The sequence below is a fragment of the Chenopodium album genome, chromosome 9 (genome assembly GCF_948465745.1).
Source record: "Chenopodium album chromosome 9, dcCheAlbu1.1, whole genome shotgun sequence".
NCBI classification, from domain to species: Eukaryota; Viridiplantae; Streptophyta; class Magnoliopsida; order Caryophyllales; family Amaranthaceae; genus Chenopodium; species Chenopodium album.
This window is the reverse complement of record NC_137842.1, coordinates 24,984,689-25,010,969: the sequence shown is the minus strand read 5'-3', so window position 1 is coordinate 25,010,969 and position 26,281 is coordinate 24,984,689. Positions and strand designations below refer to the sequence as shown.

At 30.2% G+C, this 26,281-nt stretch overlaps 1 protein-coding gene and 1 long non-coding RNA gene across 2 annotated transcripts; both read right to left on the bottom strand.

Annotated features, from left to right (window-relative positions):
* Positions 1-9,726: 9,726 nt before the first annotated feature.
* Positions 9,727-14,568, bottom strand: LOC145557546 (uncharacterized). The gene is made up of 7 exons (XM_081618720.1): positions 14,283-14,568; positions 14,124-14,243; positions 13,698-14,050; positions 13,276-13,613; positions 11,734-13,180; positions 10,550-11,632; positions 9,727-10,458 (listed from the first exon to the last, which is right to left on the bottom strand). Exons 1-7 carry the CDS (start codon positions 14,566-14,568, stop codon positions 9,727-9,729), a joined length of 4,359 nt encoding a protein of 1,452 aa, XP_081474846.1.
* A 10,136-nt stretch (positions 14,569-24,704) lies between these two features.
* Positions 24,705-25,155, bottom strand: LOC145559674 (uncharacterized). The gene is made up of 3 exons (XR_014092859.1): positions 25,045-25,155; positions 24,902-24,959; positions 24,705-24,803 (listed from the first exon to the last, which is right to left on the bottom strand). It is a non-coding gene; the product is annotated as an uncharacterized LOC145559674 (long non-coding RNA).
* Positions 25,156-26,281: the final 1,126 nt, after the last annotated feature.

Here is a 26,281-nt window from a genome sequence, read left to right as displayed (position 1 = left end):
AAAAAGCTTTGTTTGAATGTGTTTAACTTTCAATTGATTCAATTAACTTCGTTGAATGATTCGACTTTCATTCGATTCAAAAAGCTTAATTTGAATGTGTTTGACCTTCCTTTGATTCACAAAGCTTTGTTTGAATGTGTTTGACTTTCATTTAATTCAAAAAGCTTTGTTTGAATGTGTTTGACATTTATTTGATTAAATAAGCTTAGTTGAACGCATTTGACTTTTATTCGATTCAAAACGATTTGTTTGAATGTGTTTGACATTCATTTGATTAAAAAACTTTGTTTTAATGTGTTTGACTTTCATTTGATTATATTAGCTTCGTTGAATGCAATTTACTTACATTCGATTCAAAAAGCTTTTTTTGAATGTGTTTTACTTTCATTTCATTCCAAAAGCTTTATTTGAATGTGTTTGACTTTCCTTTAATTTAAAAAGATTTATTTGAATGTGTTGACTTTCATTTGATTTAATTAGCTTCGTTGAATTCATTTGACTTTCATTCGATTCAAAAGCTTAATTTTAATGTGTTTGACCTTTATTTGATTCACAAAGCTTTGTTTAAATGTGTTTGACTTTGATTTAATTCAAAAAGCTTTATTTGAATGTGTTTGACATTCATTTGATTCAATTAGCTTTTTTTGAATGTGTTTAATTTTTATTTGATTCAAAAAGAGTTGTTTGAATGTGTTTGACTTTCATTTGATTCAATTAAGTTCGTTGAACGCATTTGACTTTCATTCGATTCAAAAAGCTTTATTTGAATGAGTTTGACTTACATTTGAATCAAAAAACGTTATTTAAATGTGTTTGACGTTCATTTGATTTTAATTGCTTCGTTGAATGCATTTGACTTTCATTTTATTCGACAAGCTTTGTTTGAAAGTTTTAGACTTTCATTTGTTTTTAAAATCTTTGTTTGAATGTATTTAACTTTCATATGATTCAAAAAGCTTTGTTTAAATGTGTTTGACTTTTGTTTTATTCAATTAGATTTGTTGAATGCATTTAACTTTCATTCGATTCAAAAATCTTTGTTTGAATGTGTTTGACTTTCATTTCATTCAGAAAGCTTAGTTTGAATGTGTTTGACTTTCATTTAATTCTTTTAGCATCCTTCAATGCATATGACTTACATTCAATTAAAATGCTTTTTTGAATGCATTTGACTTTCATTCGATTCAAAAAGTTTTGTTTGAATGTGTTTGACTTTTACTTGATTTAAAAAGCATTTTTTGAATGTGTTTTACTTTTCTTTAATTTAAAAAGATTTTTTTGAATGTGTTTGACTTTAATTTATTTAGTTAGCTTCGTTAAATGCATTTGACTTTCATTCGATTTAAAAAGCTTTGTCTGAATGTGTTTGAATTTCATTTCAATTAAAAAGCTTTTTTTGAACGTTTTTTACTTTCATTTGTGTCAATAAGATTTGTTTTAATGTGTTTGACTTTTATTTGATTCTAAAAGCTTCGTTTCAATGTGTTTGACTTTAAGTAAATTAAAAAAGCTTGGTTTGAATGTGTTTAATATTCATCTATTCATAATTTTTAGTTTAAATATGTTTAACCTTCATTTGATTCAATTTGCTTTGTTTGAATGTGTTTGACTTTCATTCAATTGAATTCCTCTGTTTAAATGGGTTTGACTTTCATTTGATTCAAAAAGCATTGTTTCAATGTGTTTAACTTTCATTTGATTCAATTAGCCCTGTTTCAATGTGTTTGACTTTCCTTTGATTCAATAAGATTTATCTGAATGTGTTAGATTTCATTTGATTCAAAAAGTTTTCTTTGAATGTGTTTAACTTTCAATTAATTCAAAAAGCTTTGTTTGAATGTGTATAACTTTCAATTGATTCAATTAACTTCGTTGAATGCATTCGACTTTCATTCGATTCAAAAAGCTTAATTTGAATGTGTTTGACCTTCCTTTGATTCACAAAGCTTTGTTTGAATGTGTTTGACTTTCATTTAATTCAAAAAGCTTTGTTTGAATGTGTTTGACATTTATTTGATTAAATAAGCTTAGTTGAACGCATTTGACTTTTATTCGATTCAAAACGATTTGTTTGAATGTGTTTGACATTCATTTGATTAAAAAACTTTGTTTTAATGTGTTTGACTTTCATTTGATTATATTAGCTTCGTTGAATGCAATTTACTTACATTCGTTTCAAAAAGCTTTTTTTGAATGTGTTTTACTTTCATTTAATTCCCAAAGCTTTATTTGAATGTGTTTGACTTTCCTTTAATTTAAAAAGATTTATTTGAATGTGTTGACTTTCATTTGATTTAATTAGCTTCGTTGAATTCATTTGACTTTCATTCGTTTCAAAAGCTTAATTTGAATGTGTTTGACCTCTATTTGATTCACAACGCTTTGTTTAAATGTGTTTGACTTTGATTTAATTCAAAAAGCTTTATTTGAATGTGTTTAACATTCATTTGATTCAATTAGCTTTTTTTGAATGTGTTTAATTTTTATTTGATTCAAAAAGAGTTGTTTGAATGTGTTTGACTTTCATTTGATTCAATTATGTTCGTTGAACGCATTTGACTTTCATTCGATTCAAAAAGCTTTATTTGAATGAGTTTGACTTACATTTGAATCAAAAAACGTTGTTTGAATGTGTTTGACGTTCATTTGATTTTAATTGCTTCGTTGAATGCATTTGACTTTCATTTTATTCGACAAGCTTTGTTTGAAAGTTTTTGACTTTCATTTGTTTTAAAAAGCTTTGTTTGAATGTATTTAACTTTCATATGATTCAAAAAGCTTTGTTTAAATGTGTTTGACTTTTGTTTTATTCAATTAGATTTGTTGAATGCATTTAACTTTCATTCGTTTCAAAAATCTTTGTTTGAATGTGTTTGACTTTCATTTCATTCAGAAAGCTTTGTTTGAATGTGTTTGACATTTATTTGATTAAATAAGCTTAGTTGAACGCATTTGACTTTTATTCGATTCAAAAAGATTTATTTGAATGTGTTGACTTTCATTTGATTTAATTAGCTTCGTTGAATTCATTTGACTTTCATTCGATTCAAAAGCTTAATTTGAATGTGTTTGACCTTTATTTGATTCACAAAGCTTTGTTTAAATGTGTTTGACTTTGATTTAATTCAAAAAGCTTTATTTGAATGTGTTTGACATTCATTTGATTCAATTAGCTTTTTTTGAATGTGTTTAATTTTTATTTGATTCAAAAAGAGTTGTTTGAATGTGTTTGACTTTCATTTGATTCAATTAAGTTCGTTGAACGCATTTGACTTTCATTCGATTCAAAAAGCTTTATTTGAATGAGTTTGACTTACATTTGAATCAAAAAACGTTGTTTGAATGTGTTTGTCGTTCATTTGATTTTAATTGCTTCGTTGAATGCATTTGACTTTCATTTTATTCGACAAGCTTTGTTTGAAAGTTTTTTACTTTCATTTGTTTTTAAAAGCTTTGTTTGAATGTATTTAACTTTCATATGATTCAAAAAGCTTTGTTTAAATGTGTTTGACTTTTGTTTTATTCAATTAGATTTGTTGAATGCATTTAACTTTCATTCGTTTCAAAAATCTTTGTTTAAATGTGTTTGACATTCATTTAATTCAGAAAGCTTAGTTTGAATGTGTTTGACTTTCATTTAGTTCTTTTAGCATCCTTCAATGCATATGACTTACATTCAATTAAAAGGCTTTTTTGAATGCATTTGACTTTCATTCGATTCAAAAAGTTTAGTTTGAATGTGTTTGAATTTTACTTGATTTAAAAAGCATTTTTTGAATGTGTTTTACTTTCCTTTAATTTAAAAAGATTTTTTTGAATGTGTTTTACTTTAATTTATTTAGTTAGCTTCGTTAAATGCATTTGACTTTCATTCGATTTAAAAAGCTTTGTCTGAATGTGTTTGAATTTCATTTCAATTAAAAAGCTTTTTTTGAACGTTTTTTACTTTCATTTGTGTCAATAAGATTTGTTTTAATGTGTTTGACTTTCATTTGATTCTAAAAGCTTCGTTTCAATGTGTTTGACTTTAAGTTGATTAAAAAAGCTTGGTTTGAATGTGTTTGATATTCATCTATTCATAAGTTTTAGTTTAAATATGTTTAACCTTCATTTGATTCAATTTGCTTTGTTTGAATGTGTTTGACTTTCATTCAATTGAATTCCTCTGTTTAAATGGGTTTGACTTTCATTTGATTCAAAAAGCATTGTTTCAATGTGTTTAACTTTCATTTGATTCAATTAGCCCTGTTTCAATGTGTTTGACTTTCCTTTGATTCAATAAGATTTATCTGAATATGTTAGATTTCATTTGATTCAAAAAGTTTTCTTTGAATGTGTTTAACTTTCAATTAATTCAAAAAGCTTTGTTTGAATGTGTTTAACTTTCAATTGATTCAATTAACTTCGTTGAATGATTCGACTTTCATTCGATTCAAAAAGCTTAATTTGAATGTGTTTGACCTTCCTTTGATTCACAAAGCTTTGTTTGAATGTGTTTGACTTTCATTTAATTCAAAAAGCTTTGTTTGAATGTGTTTGACATTTATTTGATTAAATAAGCTTAGTTGAACGCATTTGACTTTTATTCGATTCAAAACGATTTGTTTGAATGTGTTTGACATTCATTTGATTAAAAAACTTTGTTTTAATGTGTTTGACTTTCATTTGATTATATTAGCTTCGTTGAATGCAATTTACTTACATTCGATTCAAAAAGCTTTTTTTGAATGTGTTTTACTTTCATTTCATTCCAAAAGCTTTATTTGAATGTGTTTGACTTTCCTTTAATTTAAAAAGATTTATTTGAATGTGTTGACTTTCATTTGATTTAATTAGCTTCGTTGAATTCATTTGACTTTCATTCGATTCAAAAGCTTAATTTTAATGTGTTTGACCTTTATTTGATTCACAAAGCTTTGTTTAAATGTGTTTGACTTTGATTTAATTCAAAAAGCTTTATTTGAATGTGTTTGACATTCATTTGATTCAATTAGCTTTTTTTGAATGTGTTTAATTTTTATTTGATTCAAAAAGAGTTGTTTGAATGTGTTTGACTTTCATTTGATTCAATTAAGTTCGTTGAACGCATTTGACTTTCATTCGATTCAAAAAGCTTTATTTGAATGAGTTTGACTTACATTTGAATCAAAAAACGTTATTTAAATGTGTTTGACGTTCATTTGATTTTAATTGCTTCGTTGAATGCATTTGACTTTCATTTTATTCGACAAGCTTTGTTTGAAAGTTTTAGACTTTCATTTGTTTTTAAAATCTTTGTTTGAATGTATTTAACTTTCATATGATTCAAAAAGCTTTGTTTAAATGTGTTTGACTTTTGTTTTATTCAATTAGATTTGTTGAATGCATTTAACTTTCATTCGATTCAAAAATCTTTGTTTGAATGTGTTTGACTTTCATTTCATTCAGAAAGCTTAGTTTGAATGTGTTTGACTTTCATTTAATTCTTTTAGCATCCTTCAATGCATATGACTTACATTCAATTAAAATGCTTTTTTGAATGCATTTGACTTTCATTCGATTCAAAAAGTTTTGTTTGAATGTGTTTGACTTTTACTTGATTTAAAAAGCATTTTTTGAATGTGTTTTACTTTTCTTTAATTTAAAAAGATTTTTTTGAATGTGTTTGACTTTAATTTATTTAGTTAGCTTCGTTAAATGCATTTGACTTTCATTCGATTTAAAAAGCTTTGTCTGAATGTGTTTGAATTTCATTTCAATTAAAAAGCTTTTTTTGAACGTTTTTTACTTTCATTTGTGTCAATAAGATTTGTTTTAATGTGTTTGACTTTTATTTGATTCTAAAAGCTTCGTTTCAATGTGTTTGACTTTAAGTAAATTAAAAAAGCTTGGTTTGAATGTGTTTAATATTCATCTATTCATAATTTTTAGTTTAAATATGTTTAACCTTCATTTGATTCAATTTGCTTTGTTTGAATGTGTTTGACTTTCATTCAATTGAATTCCTCTGTTTAAATGGGTTTGACTTTCATTTGATTCAAAAAGCATTGTTTCAATGTGTTTAACTTTCATTTGATTCAATTAGCCCTGTTTCAATGTGTTTGACTTTCCTTTGATTCAATAAGATTTATCTGAATGTGTTAGATTTCATTTGATTCAAAAAGTTTTCTTTGAATGTGTTTAACTTTCAATTAATTCAAAAAGCTTTGTTTGAATGTGTATAACTTTCAATTGATTCAATTAACTTCGTTGAATGCATTCGACTTTCATTCGATTCAAAAAGCTTAATTTGAATGTGTTTGACCTTCCTTTGATTCACAAAGCTTTGTTTGAATGTGTTTGACTTTCATTTAATTCAAAAAGCTTTGTTTGAATGTGTTTGACATTTATTTGATTAAATAAGCTTAGTTGAACGCATTTGACTTTTATTCGATTCAAAACGATTTGTTTGAATGTGTTTGACATTCATTTGATTAAAAAACTTTGTTTTAATGTGTTTGACTTTCATTTGATTATATTAGCTTCGTTGAATGCAATTTACTTACATTCGTTTCAAAAAGCTTTTTTTGAATGTGTTTTACTTTCATTTAATTCCCAAAGCTTTATTTGAATGTGTTTGACTTTCCTTTAATTTAAAAAGATTTATTTGAATGTGTTGACTTTCATTTGATTTAATTAGCTTCGTTGAATTCATTTGACTTTCATTCGTTTCAAAAGCTTAATTTGAATGTGTTTGACCTCTATTTGATTCACAACGCTTTGTTTAAATGTGTTTGACTTTGATTTAATTCAAAAAGCTTTATTTGAATGTGTTTAACATTCATTTGATTCAATTAGCTTTTTTTGAATGTGTTTAATTTTTATTTGATTCAAAAAGAGTTGTTTGAATGTGTTTGACTTTCATTTGATTCAATTATGTTCGTTGAACGCATTTGACTTTCATTCGATTCAAAAAGCTTTATTTGAATGAGTTTGACTTACATTTGAATCAAAAAACGTTGTTTGAATGTGTTTGACGTTCATTTGATTTTAATTGCTTCGTTGAATGCATTTGACTTTCATTTTATTCGACAAGCTTTGTTTGAAAGTTTTTGACTTTCATTTGTTTTAAAAAGCTTTGTTTGAATGTATTTAACTTTCATATGATTCAAAAAGCTTTGTTTAAATGTGTTTGACTTTTGTTTTATTCAATTAGATTTGTTGAATGCATTTAACTTTCATTCGTTTCAAAAATCTTTGTTTGAATGTGTTTGACTTTCATTTCATTCAGAAAGCTTAGTTTGAATGTGTTTGACTTTCATTTAATTCTTTTAGCATCCTTCAATGCATATGACTTACATTCAATTAAAAGGCTTTTTTGAATGCATTTGACTTTCATTCGATTCAAAAAGTTTTGTTTGAATGTGTTTGACTTTCACTTGATTTAAAAACCATTTTTTGAATGTGTTTTACTTTCCTTTAATTTAAAAAGATTTTTTTGAATGTGTTTGACTTTAATTTATTTAATTAGCTTCGTTAAATGCATTTGACTTTCATTCTATTTAAAAAGCTTTGTCTGAATGTGTTTGAATTTCATTTGAATTAAAAAGCTTTTTTTGAATGTTTTTGACTTTCATTTGTGTCAAAGAGATTTGATTTAATGTGTTTCATTTTCATTTGATTCTAAAAGCTTCGTTTCAATGTGTTTGACTATAAGTTGATTAAAAAAGCTTGGTTTGAATGTGTTTGATATTCATCTATTCATAATTTTTAGTTTAAATAAGTTTAACCTTCATTTGATTCAATTTTCTTTGTTTGAATGTGTTTGACTTTCATTCAATTAAATTCCTTTGTTTAAATGGGTTTGACTTTCATTTGATTCAAAAAGCACTGTTTAAATGTGTTTAACTTTCATTTGATTCAATTAGCCCTGTTTCAGTGTTTTTGACTTTCCTTTGATTCAATAAGATTTATCTAAATGTGTTAGATTTCATTTGATTCAAAAAGTTTTCTTTGAATGTGTTTAACTTTCATTTAATTCAAAAACTTTGTTTGAATGTGTTTGACTTTCAATTGATTCAATTAACTTCGTTGAATGCATTCGACTTTCATTCGATTCAAAAAGGTTAATTTGAATGTGTTTGACATTCCTTTGATTCACAAAGCTTTGTTTGAATGTGTTTGACTTTCATTTAATTCAAAAAGCTTTGTTTGAATGTGTTTGACATGCATTTGATTCAATAAGCTTAGTTGAATGCATTTGACTTTTATTCGATTCAAAACGATTTGTTTGAATGTGTTTGACATTCATTTTATTAAAAAGCTGTGTTTTAATGTGTTTGACTATCATTTGATTATATTAGCTTCGTTGAATTCATTTCACTTACATTCGATTTAAAAAAGCTTTTTTTGAATGTGTTTTACTTTCATTTCATTCGAAAAGTTTTATTTGAATGTGTTTGACTTTCGTTTAATTTAAAAAGATTTATATGTGTTGACTTTCATTTGATTTGATTAGCTTCGTTGAATTCATTTGACTTTCATTCGATTCAAAAGCTGAATTTGAATGTGTTTAACCTTTATTTGATTCACAAAGCTTTGTTTAAATGTGTTTGACTTTCATTTAATTCAAAAAGCTTTATTGGAATGTGTTTGACATTCATTTGATTCAATTAGCTTTTTTTGAATGTGTTTAATTTTTATTTGATTCAAAAAGAGTTGTTTGAATGAGTTTGACTTTCATTTGATTCAATTAAGTTCGTTGAACGCATTTGACTTTCACTCGATTTAATTATCTTCAAACAAAGCAAATTGAATAAATAAACCATGTTTGAATGCGTTTGACGTTCATTTGATTTAATTATCTTCGTTAAATGTATTTGACTTTCATTTTATTTAAAAAGCTTTGTTTGAAAGTTTTTGACTTTCAAAAAGCTTTATTTGAATGTATTCGACTTTCATATGATTCAAAAAGCTTTGTTTAAATGTGTTTGACTTTCGTTTTATTCAATTAGATCCGTTAAATGCATTTGACTTTCATTCGATTCTAAAGGCTTTGTTGGAATGTGTTGGACTTTTATTTCATTAAGAAAGCTTAATTTGAATGTGTTTGACTTTGATTTGATTCAACTAGCATCGTTTAATGCATATGACTTTCATTCGATTCAAAAAGCTTTTTTTGTATGCATTTGACTTTCATTCGATTCAAAAATCTTTGTTTGAATGTGTTTGACTTTCACTTGATTCAAAATGATTTTTTTGAATTTTTTTACTTTCCTTTGATTTAAAAGATTTTATTGAATGTGTTTGTCATTAATTTTATTCAATTAGCTTCGTTGAATGCATTTAACTTTCATTCGATTCAAAACGGTTTGTTTGAATGTGTTTTACATTCATTTGATTAAAAATGCTTTGTTTGAATGTGTTTAACTTTTATTTGATTATATTAGGTTCGTTGAATGCATTTAACTTTTATTCGATTCAAAAAGCTTTTTTTTTAATGTGTTTTACTTTCATTTGATTCGAAAAGCTTTATTTGAATGTGTTTTACTTTCCTCTAATTTTAAAAGATTTATTTGAATGTGTTTGACTTTTTTTTTTTTTTTTTTTTTTTTTTTTTTTTTTTGGTAAATAAAATTTTATTACCAAAATAGCACAAGAAAGCAACTTACAAAAAGCTAAGTTGCAAACACCAACCTACAAAGCCTGAAACAGGCATCAAACTCCAAAACAGGTCCTGCAACTAAGGTGCCACCTTCTAGGAAGGGTTCACCCTAGAAGCAAGACCAGAGCCGGTCCCCTTACAGAAAAAGGAAGAAAAGGAGCAGGGGACAAGACAACAATAGAACAAGAGCCCTTTCTAGACTCAGCTAAACCAATAGCAGGACTGAACAAACAGGCTATACAACAAACCAACAGCAGACAGACACTAGCTAACAAGTAAAGCACAGTCTGACTCAGAACACCTACAAGCCATATTAAAAACAATATCTCGGACAACAATTTCAGCAGGTTTACAGACTCCATTAAAAACAACCGAGTTTCTTTGAATCCAGATGCTGTAAACTGTCTCAGCAAAGCCATAATCAACAACCCATTCTTAGCTCTGCAATTCTTCATCAGCCACTTGATTTCATCAGCAAAGTGCAGAATTTGCCTATTATAATGCAAAATCTTTAAGACAGCTTTCCACACTCTATGACCATAGGAACATTCAAAGAACAAGTGCTGAACTGTCTCAGCTTTCTGTAAGCAAAGCAAACAGATAGGATCACATTGGATATTCCAAGTTAATAACCTATCCTTTGTCACCAACCTGTTCCAAAGAACAAGCCACAAAATGAAGACACTCTTAGGAGTAGCTCTATTATTGCAAATCAGTCTTCTCCAATCAACTTTCTGACTTTGGGGTCTAAGCAAGGCATATAACTTCCTAATCTTCATCACAGTACCTTGAACAAAGTTACCCCATCCCCCTACACTATCTACAACCTCTCTGCACTGCAATATTTTCCTAAGCACCCAAGAGCACTTCTTAATTAGGAACAGGGAAATCCCAGCAATCCTTTCCTTTGAAGTAGTAGATATGAACCCATTTCACCCACAAATTATCAGCTTTGTGAGACAGGTCCCAAAGTAGCTTAGTCACAGTTGCTTTGTTCCAAATTGGAAGAGAAAGGACATTCCACCCCCCACTTACTTTAGGCAAACAAACTGTATCCCAAGCCACCAGAGCTCTCCTTGAGAAATTAGTTGTTCCAGTCCAAAGAAAAGACCTAAACCTAGCCTCAAGTTCTTTAAGGATTTTCTTTGGAAGGATAAAAATTTGAGCCCAATAGGTTTGGATCCCAAAAAGCACCCCTTTCACCAATTGGATCCTACCAGCATAAGAAAGATGCCTAGCTGCCCAGCTTGTGATTCTAGCAGTAACTTTTTCAACCAAGGGCCTACATTGGCTTATAGTAAGCTTCTTTGAAGACAAAGGTACCCCAAGATACCTAAAAGGAAGATTGCCCTGGGACATACCAAGAGAATCTCTTAAAATCTGTTTCTCATCTTCACTAACACCACCAAAGAACACTTCACTCTTGTCCAAATTAGCAGACAAACCAGAAGCCTTAGAAAACTTCTGAAAAGCTTGAAAAAGCAACTGGACAGAGACCAAATCAGCTCTAGCAAACATCAATAAATCATCTGCAAACATAAGATGAGTGATACTCATTTTATCACATCTGGGATGATAGTTAAAGTCAGGAGTAGACTTCAAATCATGTAAGCACCTTGTGAGATACTCCATCCCAATAGCAAAAAGAAGGGGAGACATAGGGTCTCCTTGCCTTAACCCTTTCCTTGCATCAAAAGGAACACTAGGAAACCCATTTAAGAGAATTGAGAAGGAAACAGAAGTAATACATCCCATAACCCAATCAATAAACTGCTTAGGGAAACTCATCTCTTCCATAACAGCCCTTAAGAAGCTCCATTCAAGAGAATCATAGGCCTTTTTCAAATCTATTTTGAGAATGCACCTTGGGGTGATGAATCTATGAGAATAACCTTTAATTAATTCAGTAGCAAGCAAGATATTATCCCCAATATGCTTCCCAGGAATGAACCCTGCCTGAGCATCATCCACAACCTCCCCAATGACCTGAGCTAGTCTTGCTGTTATCACCTTAGAAATTAACTTATACAGCACAGTACAACAAGCTATAGGCCTGAACTCTTCCACATAAGAAGGATTTAGAACTTTAGGAACCAAAGTAATGGTAGTACAGTTCCAATGCCTCTGCATAAACCCAGTATCAAAGAATTCCTCACCCCAGCATAAACATCTGATTTAACATCATTCCAGACTTGCTTAAAAAAATAAGCATTAAAACCATCTATCCCGGGAGCTTTTGAGTCATCAATGCCTTTTAAAGATTTGTCAATCTCAGCATGAGTGATAGGGGCAATCAAAAGCTGTTGAGAAGCAAAGCTTAACTGCTTCCCTTTTCTCATAGTCACCAAATCAACAGCAGGCAACCAGTCAGCTTTATCACCAAGAAGCTTCTTATAAAAATTACACACTTCAGCAACCACTTGACTTGGATCTCTAATAAGCATATCCTGCTCATTATAGATTGAGTCAATTCTATTCCTAGAGTGTCTTTGCTTCATCATAGAAAAGAAGTAATGGTTATTAGCATCACCCAGTTTCACCCATTCCACTCTAGATTTCTGCTTATAAATACTTTCCTGGATTCCAGTCCAGTACTTGACTTGAGCAATGGCTTCAGTCTCTTTCAGTTGAAGCTCAAGATTATTAGTATTAACAGCAATATCACTCTGAATACTATCCAAATCAACAAGAGCAGCTTCAAGCCTTTCAGCAGTTTTAGCAAAATGCTTCAAATGCAAATCCTTAATTTTTCTTTTAACATTTTTAAGTTTATTCCACACTCTTAGCATTGCATTTCCAGTCACAGCATTACCCCAAGCATCCCTAACAATATTCGAAAACTGATCATGCTTTACTATGCAGTTCAAGAATCTGAAAGGCCTTCCTTGGGAAGAAGGAGCAGAACAAAGCTCAATCAAGACAGGGCTATGGTCAGAAAGAGCAGGATTAAGATAAAAGGCCTCAACATACCCATAAATATCCAACCACCTCTTGTTGACCAAGCCCCTATCAATTCTAGTACAGGTCCTAGGCCCTTCATGAGCCTTATCAGACCAAGAATAAAAAGGACCTTTGCTTTTCATCTCACAAAACTCCATAATATCTGCAAAACCTTGAAAATCTCTCACCTCATAATCTGAAACAGGATTGCCATTGATTCTATCAGCAGAACATAGAACAGAATTGAAGTCCCCAACACAAATCCAAGGATCCTGCTGCAAACCAAGAGTCTGAATCCCAGTCCATAACGCTTTCCTATCATGAATAGAGTGGAGACCATAAACAAAAATGCAAAGGATTGGAGCTGTAGAATCTCTATGACTAACACCACAGTGAATAAACTGCTCATGGACTATTATAATATCAAGATTAAGAACATCTGAATTCCACCCAACCCAAATTCTACCTTTCTGAGAGTAGGAGTAGTTATCAACCCAAGACCAAGATAACCCAAACTTCTTCTGGAGAGTCTTGAATTTTCCCTGCTTTACCTTAGTCTCAAGCAAGCCAATGACCTCAATTGAATGATTTCTAAGTAGCCTTTTAACATTAGCTACCCTGCAAGGGTCATTCAAACCCCTGACATTCCAGGAGCAGATGATCATAAAACAGGAGGGGGTATTGACTGACCTCCGCCAGTGTTGATGAAAAACCCACCATCTTCAACATTGAGAGCCAAAAACGCACTAGATTGTGCAATTGGCTGTAAATTTCTGACACTGTGGCTGCTTCTGTTCTTCCTTCCCACTACTCTCCAGCCATCATCAGGATTAACATTTCCAGGAGCAGCAGCTGGAGTAGCTTGAACCTGCTCAGGGTCAGGTGGGCCTTCAGCAGGAACAGTCTGCTTCTGCTTAGGCACCCACACCTTTTCCTGAGCTAAAGGCTTATTTGCTGGTTTTTGTTTCTGAGTGTGAGTTTGCTTGCCACTTTTAACATCAGCAAAATCATGTCCTGCCTTATTACACTTCTTACAGAAAGGCGGCTTCCACTAAAAAATAGCCTTTAATTCAATTATCTCACCAGTAGGGCTTTCAAGTAGAAAAGAACTAGGCAATTCTTTGGTTATATCAACCTCAATTAACACCCTAGCAAAAGAAACCCTCATCTGTCTAGTAGTACATTCATCTGCACAGATAGGCACTCCCAATAGACTACCTATTCTACTAAGAGTGTCCACTCCCCAACAATTTAAGGGAAGATTGGGGAACTTAACCCATAGGGGAACAGTCCTCAGAACTTCAGCCTGAAAATCAAACTTGGAACTCCAAGCTTTAACTATAGCTGGCTTGCCATAAAACATATGAGGTCCAGAGCATAAAATCATATTCATATCATCCTCAGACTTCAGATTAATAACAAAATAACCATCATCATGCCAATATATTTCAAGTCTCCCTATACTACTCCAGTTCTCAGCAAAAATATCTATGAACAGAAGCAATAGTAGGGTAATACTCAACAACATAGAACACAATAGCATTTTTCCATCTCAATTTACCTGCATTCAGTTCAGATTCCTGCAATTGAGCAATTCTTTTACCCTCTTGAACCTTTGAAGCGACAAAAGACAGGGGAGCTCCTTTACCAGTAAGCTTCCCATCCCATTTCCCTTCAACCCCTGCACGCATGGCATCAGGAACTTCAGATGGTTAATTACCTTGATTCTCAGTCGGAATCAAGCTCATAGAACGAGAAGGATTCACCGGAACAGTAATCGGGCTTGGATCAGCAACAGGATTCAATGGAACAGCAACCGGGGAGACCCTAGTAACTGATTCAGTCGATTTCTTCTGTTGACTAGTCATTTCTTGATTACCTTGATTCTCAGTCAAAATCGAGCTCATTGAACAAGCAGGATCCACCGGAACAGAAATCGGGCTTGAATCAGCAACAGGATTCAATGGAACAGTAACCGGGGAGACCCTAGTGACTGATTCAGTCATTTCTTCTTTTGACTAGCCATTACCAATTGATGATGGATCTCAAGCAATCGAAGGTCAGCCTTTGATATCATCCCAGCAGATTTGTTAACCAAATGAGGCGGCGGTGTGACTAGATCTTCATCACCACATTCTGGGATAGGACCAAATGAAGTCACAACACCTAATGATCTATCATTCGACAATTGCATAGATTGTTTTTGTGTTTTTGATGCATTATTAGGGCATGGAGTAAATTGCTTCTTCTTCTTTGCCATTTATGATCAAGCTAAGCAAAGGGACCAGCTTAGAAAATCGCCATTGGAAAAGAGAGAGAAGAGAGAAAAGTTAAGAATAGTCAAGCCCTGAAAATTTGTTTGACTTTCATTTGATTCGAATGTGTTTGACTTTCATTTGATTTAATTAGCTTTGTTGAATGCATTTGACTTTCATTCGATTCAAAAAGCTTTATTTGAATGTATTTGAATTTCATTTGATTCAAAAAGCTTTTTATGAATATGTTTGACTTTCATTTGATTTAAAAAGCGTTGTTTGAATGTGTTTGATTTTTATTTGATTCAATAAGCTTTCTTTGAATGTGTTTAATTTTTATATGATTCAAAAAGAGTTGTTTAAATGTGTTGGGCTTTCATTTGATTTAATTAACTTCGTTAAATGCATTCGACTTTCATTCTATTCAAAAAGCTTTATTTGAATTAGTTTGACTTTCATTTGAATCAAAAAACTTTCTTTGAATGTGTTTGACGTTCATTTGATTAAATTAGCTTCGTTAAATGCATTTGACTTTCATTTTATTAAAAAAGCTTTGTTTGAAAGTTTGTGACCTTCATTTGATTCAAAAAGCTTTGTTTGAATGGATTTGACTTTCATACGATTCAAAAAGCTTTGTTTGAATGTGATTGACTTTCATATTATTTAATTAGATTCGTTGAATGAATTTAACTTTCATTCGATTCAAAAAGCTTTATTTGAATGTGTTTGACTTTCCTTTAATTTAAAACAATTTATTAAAATGTGTTTGACTTTCATTTGATTGAATTAGCTTCATTGAATTTATTTGACTTTCATTCTATTCAAAAAGCTTAATTTAAATGTGTTTGAATTTCATTTGATTCAAAAAGCTTTTTTTGAATGTGTTTGATTTTCATTTGATTTAAAAAGCATTGTTTGAATGTGTTTGACTTTCATTTGATTCAATAAGCTTTCTTTGAATGTGTTTATTTTTCATTTGATTCAAAAAGAGATTATTGAATGTGTTTGACATTCATTTGATTAAAAAAGCTTTGTTTGAATGTGTTTAACTTTTATTTGATTTAATAAGCTTCGTTGAATGCATTTGACTTTCATTCGATTCAAAAAGCTTTATTTGAATGTATTTGAATTTCATTTGATTCAAAAAGCTTTTTCTGAATATGCTTGACTTTCATTTGATTTAAAAAGCGTTGTTTGAATGTGTTTGACTTTCATTTGATTCAATAAGCTTTCTTTATATGTGTTTAATTTTCATTTGATTCAAAAAGAGTTGTTTGAATGTGTTGGACTTTCATTGATTCAATTAACTTTGTTGAATGCATGTGTCTTTCATTCGATTCAAAAAGCTTTATTTTAAAAGTTTGACTTTCATTTAAATCAATAAACTTTGTTCGAATGTGTTTGGCGTTCATTTGATTTAATTAACTTCAATTCGTTGAATGCATTTAACTTTCATTTTATTCATAAAGCTCTTTTTGAAAGTTTTTTACTTTCATTTGATTCAAAAAGCTTTGTTTGAATGTATTTGTCTTTTATACGATTCAAAAAGCTTTGTTTAAATGTGTTTGACTTTCGCTTTATTCAATTAGATTCGTTGAATGCATTTGACTTTCATTCGATTCAAAAAGCTTTGTTTGAATGTGTTTGACTTTCATTTCATTCAGAAAGCTTAGTTTGAATGTGTTTGACTTTCATTTGATTCAATTAGCATTGTTGAATGCATATGACTTTCATTCGATTCAAAAGGCTTTTTTTGAATGCATTTAACTTTCATTCAATTTAAAAAGCTTTTTTCGAATGTGTTTGACTTTCACTTAATTTAAAAAGTTTTTATTTTTAATGTTTTTTTACTTTCCTTTAATATAAAAAGATTTTTTTTAATGTGTTTGACTGTAATTTATTTAATTAGCTTCTTTGAATGCGTTTGACTTTCATTCGATTCAAAAAGATTTGTTTGAATGTGTTTGAATTTCAATTGAATTAAAAAGCTTATTTTTAATGTGTTTGACTTTCATTTGTTTCAAAAGGATTTGTTTTAATGTGTTTGACTTTCATTTGATTAAAAAAGCTTTGTTTCAATGTGTTTGAGATTAAGTTGATTAAAAAAGCTTTGTTTGAATGTGTTTGATATTCATTTCATTCTAAATTTTTAGTTTGAATGTGATTAACCTTCATTTGATTCAATATGCTTTGTTTGAATGTATTTGACTTTCATTCAATTGGATACCTTTGTTTGAATGTGTTTGACATTTATTTGAGTCAAAAAGCATTGTTTGAATGTGTGTAACTTTTTTTTGATTCAATTAGCTTTGTTTCAATGTGTTTGACTTTCCTTTGATTCAATAAGATTTATTTTAATGTGTTTGATTTCATTTGATTCAAAAAGTTTTCTTTGAATGTGTTTAACTCTCATTTAATTCAAAAAGCTTTGTTTGAATGTATTTGACTTTCAATTGATTCAATTAACTTCATTGAACGTATTCAACTGTCATTCGATTCAAAAAGCTTTATTTGAATGTGTTTGACCTTCATTTGATTCAAAAAGCTTTGTTTGAACGTATTTGACTTTCCTTTAATTCAAAAAGCTTTGTTTAAATGTGTATCATATTCATTTGATTCAGTTAGCTTTGTTGAATGCATTTGACTTTTATTCGATTCAAAACGATTTGTTTGAATGTGTTCAACATTCATTTGATTAAAAAAGCTTTGTTTGAATGTGTTTAACTTTCATTTGATTATATTAGCTTCGTTGAATGCATTTCACTTTCATTCGATTCTAAAATCTTTTCTTGAATGTGTTTTACTTTCATTTCATTCGAAAAGCCTTATTTGAATGTGTTTTGACTTTCCTTTAATTTAAAACAATTTATTAGAATGTGTGTGAATTTCATTTGATTTAGTTAGCTTCGTTGAATTCATTTGACTTTCATTCAATTCAAAAAGCTTTATTTGAATGTGTTTTAATTTCATTTGATTCAAAATGCTTTTTTTGAATGTGTTTTATTTTCATTTGATTTAAAAAGCATTGTTTGAACGTGTTTGACTTTCATTTTATTCAATAAGCTTTCTTTGAATGTGTTTCATTTTCATTTGATTCAAAAAGTGTTGTTTGAATGTGTTTGACATTCATTTGATTAAAAAAGCTTTGTTTGAATGTGTTTAACTTGCATTTGATCATATTCGCTTCCTTGAATGCATTTCACTTTCATTCGATTCAAAAAGCTTTTTTTTGAATATGTTTTACTTTCATTTGATTCTAAAAGCTTTATTTGATTGTGTTTGACTTTTCTTTAGTTTAAAAAGTTTAAAAAGATTTATTTGAATGTGTTTGACTTTTATTTGATTTAATTAGCTTTGTTGAATGCATTTGACTTTCATTCGATTAAAAAAGCTTTAATTGAATTTGTTTGAATTTCATTTGATTTAAAAAGCTTTTTTGAATGTGTTTGACTTTCATTTGATTTTAAAAGCATTGTTTGAATGTGTATGAATAGCATTTGATTCAATAAGCAAGTTTCCATTGAATGTGTTTAATTTTCATTTTAAAAGAGTTGTTTGATGTGTTGGACTTTCATTTGATTCAATTAACTTCGTTGAATGCATTTGACTTTCATTCGATTCAAAAAGCTTTATATGAAAAAGTTTGACTTTCATTTGAATCAAAAAACTTTGTTCGAATGTGTTTGACGTTCATTTGATTTAATTAGCTTCGTTGAATGCATTTGACTTTCATTTTATTCAAAAAGCTTTGTTTGAAAGTTTTTTTACTTTTATTTGATTCAAAAAGATTTGTATGAATGTATTTGATTTTTATACGATTCAAAAAGCTTTGATTGAATGTGTTTGACTTTTGTTTTATTCAATTAGATTCGTTGAATGCATTTGACTTTCATTCGATTCAAAAAGCTTTGTTTAAATGTGTTTGACTTTCATTTCATTCAGAAAGCTTATTTTTAATGTGTTTGACTTTCATTTGATTCAATTAGCATTGTTGAATGCATATGAGATTCATTCTATTCAAAAGGCTTTTTTTGAATGCATTTAACTTTCGTTCGATTAAAAAAGCTTTGTTTGAATGTGTTTGACTTGCTCTTAATTCAAAAAGCTTTTTTTTTTAAAAGTTTTTTACTTTCCTTTAATTTAAAAAGATTTTTTTGAATGTGTTTGACTGTAATTTATTTAATTAGCTTCGTTGAATGTATTTAACTTTCATTCGATTCAAAAAGATTTGTTTGAATGTGTTTGAATTTCATTTAAATTAAAAAGGTTTTTTTTTAATGTGTTTGAATTTTATTTGTTTGAAAAAGATTTGTTTTAATGTATTTGACTTTCATTTGATTCAAAAAGCTTTGCTTCAATGTGTTTGAATTTAAGTTGATTAAAAAATCTTTGTTTGAATGTGTTTGATATTCATTCGATTCAAAATTTTTAGTTTGAAGGTGTTTAACCTTCAATTGATTCAATTTGCTTTGTTTGAATGTGTTTGACTTTCATTCAATAGGATACCTTTGTTAGAATGTGTTTGACTTTTATTTGATTCAAAAAGCACTGTTTGAACGTGTTTAGCTTTCATTTGATTCAATAAGCTTTCTTTGTATGTGTTTAATTTTCATTTGATTCAAAAAGAGTTGTTTGAATGTGTTGGACTTTCATTTGATTCAATTAACTTCGTTGAATGCATTTGACTTTTATTCGATTCAAAAAGCTTTATTTTAAAAAATTGGCCTCAACACTCTGAACTTTAGCTTGGGTGCACTCAGGACCCTGAACTAAGAAAAATAGCCAAAACACCCTGAAGTATTAGCATGGGTGCACTTAGCACCATACAAGAAAATTTCCGGCCAAAAGTGGCCGAATTCCGGCGACTTTTTTTTTTAATATAAATTTTTTTTTATTTTCTTATTATTATTATTATTATTATTATTATTATTATTATTATTATTATTATTATTATTATTATTATTATTATTTAATATTATTATTGTTATTATTAAAAAAATACCTCAATTTGCGTGTTGTTATTTATTTTTTTTATGAAAATTGTTCAGGTAAGGTTTGAGGGTCATTTTTACTCTTAATGAGTCCAAATTAAGCTCGGAATTCGCAAAAAAATAATGGAAATACCTCGTTTAGCGTGTCGAGGAATATCTCGATTTGCGTATTGTTATTTTTTGTGACGGAAATTGTCTGGGTAAGGTTTCCGGGGTCTTTTTTACCCTTAATGGATCCAAATTAAGCTCAGAATTCGCAAAAAAGCAATGGAAATACCTCGTTTTGCGTGTCGAGGAATATCTCGATTTGCGTATTGTTATTTCTTGTGACGGAAATTGTTTTGGTTAGGTTTCAAGGTCATTTTTATCCTTAATGGGTCCAAATTAAGCTCGGAATTCGCAAAAAGGTAATGGAAACACCTCATTTTGCGTATCGAGGAATATCTCAATTTGCGTATTGGTTTCGGGGTCATTTTTACTCTTATTGGGTCCGAATTCAGCTCGGGATTTGCAAAGAAAATACCCTGTTTTACGTGTCAAGAAAATATCTCGAATTGCGTGTCTTAGCTACTTAGATATTTCTCGACACGCAAAACGAGGTATTTCTATTTTTTTGCAAAATCCGAGCTAAATTTGTTAAAAAATAACAACACGCAAATCGAGGTATTTTCGTAATAATAATAATAATAATAATAATAATAATAATAATAATAATAATAATAATAATAATAATAATAATAATAATAATAATAATAATAATAATAATAATAATAATAATAATAATAATAATAATAATAATAATAATAATAATAATAATAATAATAATAATAAGAAGAAGAAGAAGAAGAAGAAGAAGAAGAAGAAGAAGAAGAAGAAGAAGAAGAAGAAGAAGAAGAAGAAGAATAAGAACTAGAAAATCTGAGTACATAAGCGTAAAATAGCCACACTAACATGCTTTCACCTATCAACACACACTTACCTCATTGCACCTGTTCACAAACACACCAATCAACACAATACAATGACTAGACCCTAATTAATTCATTTTGCATTGATTACGCATCGAACGGGTTTCCACCTCCTAACCCCCCCCAAATAAATTTGAGGTTAACTGGCACGGGAGCTAACCGTGCCAGCGACAAAACCACACAAAGGTGGCGGAATTCCTACGCATAATAATAAATAATAAAAAAGGAATATACAACGTCCTGTACTCCATTGGAAGTTATGGTTAAATATAAAACCCCATAACTCCCCCCATTGTTCATACTCAAGGTATATACGTTCCAAGAGTTTTGGTGCGTAATCTCTTTCACTTTTCGTTATTTATATATTATTAGACTTGGTGATGACTCTCAAAGCATAATAAGTCAATCAACAATAATTATTCAATCAAACACACATACCAATTTAATTCTTGAATAATTAGTGACCACATATTATTTATTGTTGAACCCTTTTTAATTCTACCTCAGTGTCAAAGACACCTTAAACGCATAAAGCGCCAAAAATCCTATCCCTCGGTGTTAAAAACACCTTAAGTGCACATAGGCACCAACATACAATTTATTCCTTGTGTACATAGACACTTATATAGCTCCTTCCTCATGCTTAAAGCATCAATAAAAATTATTTGAACCATAATAAAATTCCTTTTCAATATTCCAAACATAATTAAACATGTAGTTTAATTAATCATGCCTTCTAACATGCCATAAATAAAATTGTGGTTCAAACGCAACATGCCCAAAATATGATCTTCCAATCTAAAACTATCACAAATAATTCATGCTTCACAATTCAATCATTAACACCATAAATTCACAATTCCATAGCATGATACTACTTGTAATTAATTACTAACAAACCTAGCATGATTCTACATCACCAAAATAAGCTAAGTACGCGTACGTACCTTGAGTACGTTATTAAAACTGCCACGACTAGTGGAAATCGCTTACTTCAAAGTCTCCTACACATTAGATCCATAATAGAGTATTAATATCCACTCTAAACAAATTTCCAGCAATATATACTATTTTAAAACCCTTCATTATTTAATTAGAATAAGCTGAAATTATATTTAAAACACCATAAATTAAGTCCCAATTAGTGGGTAATTAAAATTTCTTCAAGAAACCCAATATCAAGTGTTCTACATAAAATTCCAGCACTTTATTATACTTAAAACTTGCTGTAATTAGGTTTTAAAACACTTAAAACAAAGGCCTACCCTATTATACATCATAATCTTTCAATAAATCATGAATCAAGAACCTAGGATTTAAAAAATTGGGGCTTTTTAATTAAAAACCAAATCTAAAAAATTAATTAACACAATTACAATAACAAACATCAAAATTAAATCTCCAAACTCATAATTTATAAAAAGACTATTGCATAGATTAGTTTTAGGTAATAAAGATTTGATTTTTAGAAAGAAAACCTTTTTTTTTTTTCGAAAAAGTGGGCTGCCGACAGCAGGGGGCCGACGCCACTGCCGGTGGTCGGCGCTGTTGCCGGCTGGTGCTGGTGGCCGGCGGCCCACCGGTGGTGGCTGCCGGTGGTGGTGTGCGCGGCAAGAGGGGAAGGGAAGGAGAGAGAAAGAAAAAAAAAGAAAGAGAAAAATAAAGAGAAAAGGGAGAGAAGTTTACCTTGGGTTTTCTCCACTCTGGGCAACGTTGAATTGCCTCATAAGAGGGATATTTATACCCCTTCTCTATCTCCCCTTTTACCCTAAACTTTCCTCCTTTAGATTTTCCTAATCCCTTCCCTACTAAAACTTGTTAAATCATAATTTCTTAAAATAAAACCCCAACTTCTACTAATTAATTAATTAAACGACTTTTGCTTTTGTAAAATATTCCCAATTTACATGGGATAAATAACTAAAACATCATAATTAAAATGCTAGAGTTATTTAAATGCCCTTATAAAATATATATATTAAATAAAATACGTATAAAATGTATATATATTAAATAAAATACATATAAAAAATACGGGGTATTACAGCATATGATTCAAAAAGCTTTGTTTGAATGTGTTTGACTTTGGTTTTATTCAATTAGATTCTTTGAATGCATTTGACTTTCATTCGATTCAAAAGGCTTTGTTGGAATGTATTTGACTTTTATTTCATTAAGAAAGCTTAGTTTTAATGTGTTTGACTTTCATTTGATTCAATTAGCATAATTGAATGCATATGACTTTCATTCGATTCAAAAAACTTTTTTTGTATGCATTTGACTTTCATTCGATTCAAAAATCTTTGTTTGAATGTGTTTGACTTTCACTTGTTTCAAAATGCTTTTTTTGAATTTTTTTTACTTTCCTTTAATTTAAAAAGATTTTTTTGAATGTGTTTGACATTCATTTGATTCAATTAGCTTCGTTGAATGCATTTAAATTTCTTTAGATTCAAAACAATTTGTTTGAATGTGTTTTACATTTATATGATTAAAAATGCTTTGTTTGAATGTGTTTAACTTTCATTTGATTCACTAGGCGAAAAATGCAATTGGCCACCGGTTGAAAACCCCCCATTGCCACCGGTTTTGAACCGGTGGTCATTTGGGGGGTGGCAATAAATCAGAAAATGGCCACCGGTTCAAAACCGGTGGCAATAGTGGTCATGGCCACCGGTTAAACGGTGGTAATACTAATTATGGCCACCGGTTAACCGGTGGCAATAAAAAAATGGCGCCTTTTTTTAGCTGCTGAAGGTAGACTATTGCCACCGGTTCGAACCGGTAAACCGGTGGCAATAAAAGGATCTTTTTTTTTTTTTTTTTTTTTTTTTGGCCTGCAATTATTCCTGCAACTGATCCTGCTATAATATTCTGGCATATTATTCCTTAAAATTTTGCCATAATATAATTATTAATAATAATCATAACAAGAATTAAAAATATATATTTAGACTACTTTTATAATTAAAATCTAAATGCAATACAACAAATTAAATAAAGTGTGATATATAAATAAATACAAACAATACTAATAACTAGTCAATATTGTAGTTTAAAAGTTAATAATAAACAAAGTATAAATTCAAAATGATGCCACATTTACAAATTGAAGGTGATGAAAGATGCCAACATGTCTCGAACTTCATTAAGCTCCTTGCTAGTTAACGGATCCCCCTTTTTCACCTTGCAAAACTGGGAATATATATTAAATTATGTTAGAATAAATTAAAAACATTCGCATTTTCATCCAAAATAGCCAAAATAAGGCCTATTTGACTTCTACTTGCCCATTTTCTACATTTTTAAACAAATGACCAAGTTGTTTCTCATAACATGTCAATTATACTTAGTTATAGGTGGCTAAGCCTTGAAATCAAAGGAAAAGGGCATTTTACTAAGTTTAAGGTCTCAATTTCATCCAAAATAGCCAAAGTAAGGCCTATTTGACTTCTACTTGCCCATTTTCTACATTTTTCAACAAATGACCAAGTTCTTTCTCATAACATGTCAATTATACATGGTTATAGGTGGCTAAGCCTTGAAATCAAAGGAAAAGGGCATTTTACTAAGTTTAAGGTCGCATTTTCATTCAAAATAGCCAAAATAAGGCCTATTTGACTTGTACTTGCCCATTTTCTACATTTTTAAACAAATGACCAAGTTCTTTCTCATAACATGTCAATTATACTTAGTTATAGGTGGCTAAGCCTTGAAATCAAAAGAAAATGGCATTTTACTAAGTTTAAGGTCGCATTTTCATTCAAAATAGCCAAAATAAGGCCTATTTGACTTCTACTTGCCCATTTTCTACAATTTTAAACAAATGACCAAGTTCTTTCTCATAACATGTCAATTATACTTAGTTATAAGTGGCTAAGCCTTGAAATCAAAGAAAAAGGGCATTTTACTAAGTTTAAGGTCGTACCTCATCAAGATGTATGGTGTTTGAACAATGAGTCGCTATCTCAAGCATGAATCTGATCACGTATAATCCACAATCAACTCCATTATCTTGTTGTGGGCACTAGCATAGGAACAAATCAAATGAATCAAACGTCACATAAAACCCACAATTGTTTTAGCACTGTTTATTAAGATAATCACAATATGATGTGGCATTACCATAGGTGATTTCCATGTAGGACCCCGTGGAGCACGACCATGTATCTTCTTCATAATACTATAGGAAAGTAAAATAAAATTTGATTAGTTTGACTACTAAATGAGTTAGGTTAAGATACTCAACACTAGGTAGCTATATTTACTTTTGTAGTACAGACATGACGAGGTACTTCTTTGTTGATCGAGCTGAATCAAGGTGAAAGATTATGTTATTAGCAGGACAAATCACCATGAGGAACCAATGATACCTACAAAAATTAACAATACACAAACACATCAATAATTAGGGTACAACAAATAATTCAAATGTAGAAAGAATTGAATTACACATGGTTAAACGTACTCCTCATAACATGGGGCGAATATGAACTTGTCTCCCGCACGCATTGATTCCCGAATATTATGGTTAACATAATACATCACCTCGGGGGAGTTGTGTAAGATTCTAGTCTCGGATGTCTGTTCGGGGCATAACCACCCAACTTTACTAGGGGAATCAGTGTCACTTAAGTGCTCCCGTAGTGCTCTACGTGCATGTGCAATGAAAAATTAATTGACATATATATGAAGGATAAACAACACTAATATATACAACAAATTAATTTAAGTGGCATGAGCCCGTACCTCATGAATATTTGAATGAGAGAAATGTTAAGCATTGAACCGCTTAAAAATTCTTTCACATCTTGTTTGTTTAACCATGCACTTGCATCCTCATCATAATGGAACATTGCCTTAGGAAGTGCAATTTCAATGGGATCGTCACTAGGCAAATGACTAAAACGATTGTGTAGAAAAGTTAAATCCTTAGTGAGCGATTGAAGGACATTGTCTCCAACAAGTGGAGTAGGTTGCATGGCTGAACCTTTCGAAGAATTCTTCTTCGACACTTGTTCACTCTTCGACCCTTGTTCACTCATCTTCTTTATAGGTTGATCAACGCTTTTAGGCTTCACCACCTTCCTTCTCTTTGATGGTTGACTTTTTTTCGAAATCTGATCAAAACAAAGATAATTAGAGTTCAAAAATTTTTGGCCGGGCTTTAATGCTAATAAGTACGCATCAAGATTTGTTATTTTGCACAACATCAAAATAAATATTACCTCGTTGATCAACCTCACCCAAGCACGTGGCCATTGCACATAGCTACCCTTTGCTTCCCAAAGAAGAGTAATCCCATCATCCACTATAGGCACCGGTAGTGGGATGTTTTCAAACCCAGCAATGTAAGAATTGATCCCGACCGAGTAATGTTGTGGCCTAAGCGATTGGAAATGGACCTCATCACCAGTCGTTGCTTGTGCACTTCCATACGCCACCAACTGCAACTCTCCTCCATTTGATAGCCCCGGGGCTAGAAGTGTACACTCGGTCTCTACC